Source organism: Condylura cristata, unplaced genomic scaffold, assembly GCF_000260355.1.
Source record: "Condylura cristata isolate star-nosed mole 26May11 unplaced genomic scaffold, ConCri1.0 scaffold00011, whole genome shotgun sequence".
In the NCBI taxonomy this organism is placed as follows: Eukaryota; Metazoa; Chordata; class Mammalia; order Eulipotyphla; family Talpidae; genus Condylura; species Condylura cristata.
The window spans coordinates 39,826,074-39,828,691 of NW_004567112.1; the positions used below are offsets into that span (position 1 = coordinate 39,826,074).

Sequence of the window (2,618 nt, forward strand, 5' to 3'; positions counted from 1 at the left end):
TGGCACACGGGTGACTTGGTGATGGGAAACCCGCGGGGATTACAATTGAGATGAAAAAAAAAAAATGTACAAAATGATGTAAAAATAAACTTTGTAATAAAAAAATAGTTAATTATTTAAACAATGATTTATCCATTAAATTCAAGGTATCTGAAACAAAAACTAGAAAACAAAAACATATTGAAAATCATTACCTAAAGTTCCTAAGTTTTAGTCTCAGGAGAAATTTCAGACCCATTTTCCAACTTTTTTCAAAAGAGTTTTTTTTCCCCTGGAATTCCTTCTGTATTACCTTCTTAATCAAATTTCAAAGCCTTCCCAATTCCCACTCATTTTGCACCATTTCTTTCACTCACTCTACTTCCACTGTTGTCTTTCAATTCCCTGAATTTTACGACTTTTCAAAAGAGTTTTTTTCCCCTAGAAAATTTTTCAAAGAGAAAATTTTTCAAAAGAGAAACATCAAAATACAATGTGGGTACCTATTACTAAAAATATTGAGGAGACCATACAAAAAACTTAAACACAAAATCAGATAATAATATATATTATTTTGAAGGGTTTAATTATGGTATGACTGTTTAACTTCCCTTAATATTTAGATATATTTATGGTTGTAGTGATCAGAATGTCTAGAATGTTTTAAAAGAATATATGAGTGGGAAAGTGGATAGAAGTTGACATGAAACAAACTGGCCACAAGTCGTTCATTATTGAAGCTGGTTTATGCCTACATGAAGATTTATCATGTAAATTAAATTTGTCTTTTAGTGTCTGAAATTATAATAAAATGTTATAAGGCAGACAAAATATTTTAAAGAATTGTTAACTGATAGAGGCATAATGATACTGACAGATTTTTTTTAAATCCCTCTTTTAGAGAACATATTCAACTATTTAATAGATAAAATGAAAATACCTGTAACCTTTCTGACTCAGCTGTGGGAACATCAAAGCAAACACCCTAAAAGCAAAGTGAAAACATGTTTATTTAGAATCATATGAATCGGTGTTTTTATTAACTCACTAGTTTATTGCTGGTAACCTTTTTTTAACCAATAAAAGCTAAGTTTATGTGTCTTATGCTTACAGTGTTAAAGCAGCAAATATATGTCTATATCTATATATGCATAACATAGTTGTTTACTGTATTTTCTAAATATGAAAAATAACACATTTATCAGATAGAGAATGATATCAATCAGGATGTTTCCTCTTTGGTCTTGGTTGACAATAAGTTGAAAGTTAATACTCAGTTACAGCAATGAGTGTGTCCTCAAGATTTTGTTATAGTTTTCCTCTCTTCCACATTTTTTCTGAATGTCTATTTTTGTCTCATACTTGCCACAATTTCTTAAACTTTAAGAAAGACAGTTATTTCCAAGAAACAACTAAGTCAGGTTTGAATGAAACAATGTACTAAAGTTAAATGAATACAAGTAACATTTTCTCAACTATTAGAAGCCCCTAAAGTTACAGCTTTAACTTTATTTCATGAACGTATTATATTCTTATTTAATTCACATCATTATCTTCCAATAGCAGGTTACTTAAAAACCAGTATTTTGTGTGTCCTCTCAAATACAAAGCAGCTTAGCTGTTTTAGCTATTGTGGTCATAAATTACTTATTTAGACTGAGAAAATAAACATACACAACATGCATGAATGTGTAAGGGTAGAAATCTTAAACAATTTGGGGATTATAATAAACAGTCCAACTAATAAACAGAATGACTTTACAGCTTTCTAGCAGGATGGATTATGTAATGTAACTGCCCAAAGTTACAACTGGAAACCAACTAACACAAAGAGAAAATAGTAGTATTTATACCTTTCGGTGTCAAAAAAGAAAGAAACATAACTGTCTAGTCTTTATAAACATTTATAGCAACTGATTAAAAAGTTTTTTAGTTATCTAGAAAAACATACCATATTTCCTTTTAGGAGGCACATTCTGGTAATTTGGGAAACAGCATTACTGCTCAGCTTTCTGTTAAGTTCTTTCCAAGCACAGCTGACTCCCTGTATTTCTTCTTGGTTTTCCAGAGTCATCGTCACAAATCCCTTAAGGAAGAAAAGTCATATTATGTTTGAAGGTGTGGAGTATGGGGGAAGCAGCAACAACAGAACAATAAAGTTCTAATTCTATAGCCCTTCATGGCTTAAATATGTTCTGATTCAACAGTATAAGTGTTAAAAAAATAACTTCTTGGGTGCCTCCCTGGTGACACAGGGTGAAGCACCTGTTCTACTCTCCACTCTTGTCTCTGATGAACCTCTCATCCCCTGCACCTCTGGCCTACACCCCAGTTCTTTTCTTAAATTTATTTTAATTAAGCTGGGGTGTAGGTCAGAGGTGCAGGAAGTGAGAGGATTCATAAGAGACAAAGTGTGGAGCAGAACAGGTGGACTGACTGAAATACACTGCTGAGAGGAGCAGTGGGAGAGATAGGAGAGGTCTGCTGCACCATGTGGATTAGCACCCTGGCCAGTGATTGAACTCAGGCCACAGTGGCTGATGATAGATTGATAGCACTGAGACTAACCCTTGTGCCACTAGAGAGGCCTACACCACAGTTCTTATATGCATAAATAAATCTTAAAAAAAAAAAAAAAA

General features: G+C 32.8%; 1 protein-coding gene across 1 annotated transcript in view; it reads right to left on the minus strand.

Annotated features, from left to right (window-relative positions):
• Positions 1 to 2,618, minus strand: part of DDX50 (DEAD (Asp-Glu-Ala-Asp) box polypeptide 50) — a 29,078-nt gene that overhangs the window by 2,385 nt on the left and 24,075 nt on the right. Inside the window, exons 13-14 of the mRNA XM_004680827.2 lie at positions 1,931 to 2,065; positions 920 to 964 (exon numbers count right to left, since the gene is read on the minus strand). Of these exons, the coding sequence (XP_004680884.1) occupies positions 920 to 964; positions 1,931 to 2,065 (180 nt within the window). The remainder of the gene's footprint in view (positions 1 to 919; positions 965 to 1,930; positions 2,066 to 2,618) is intronic.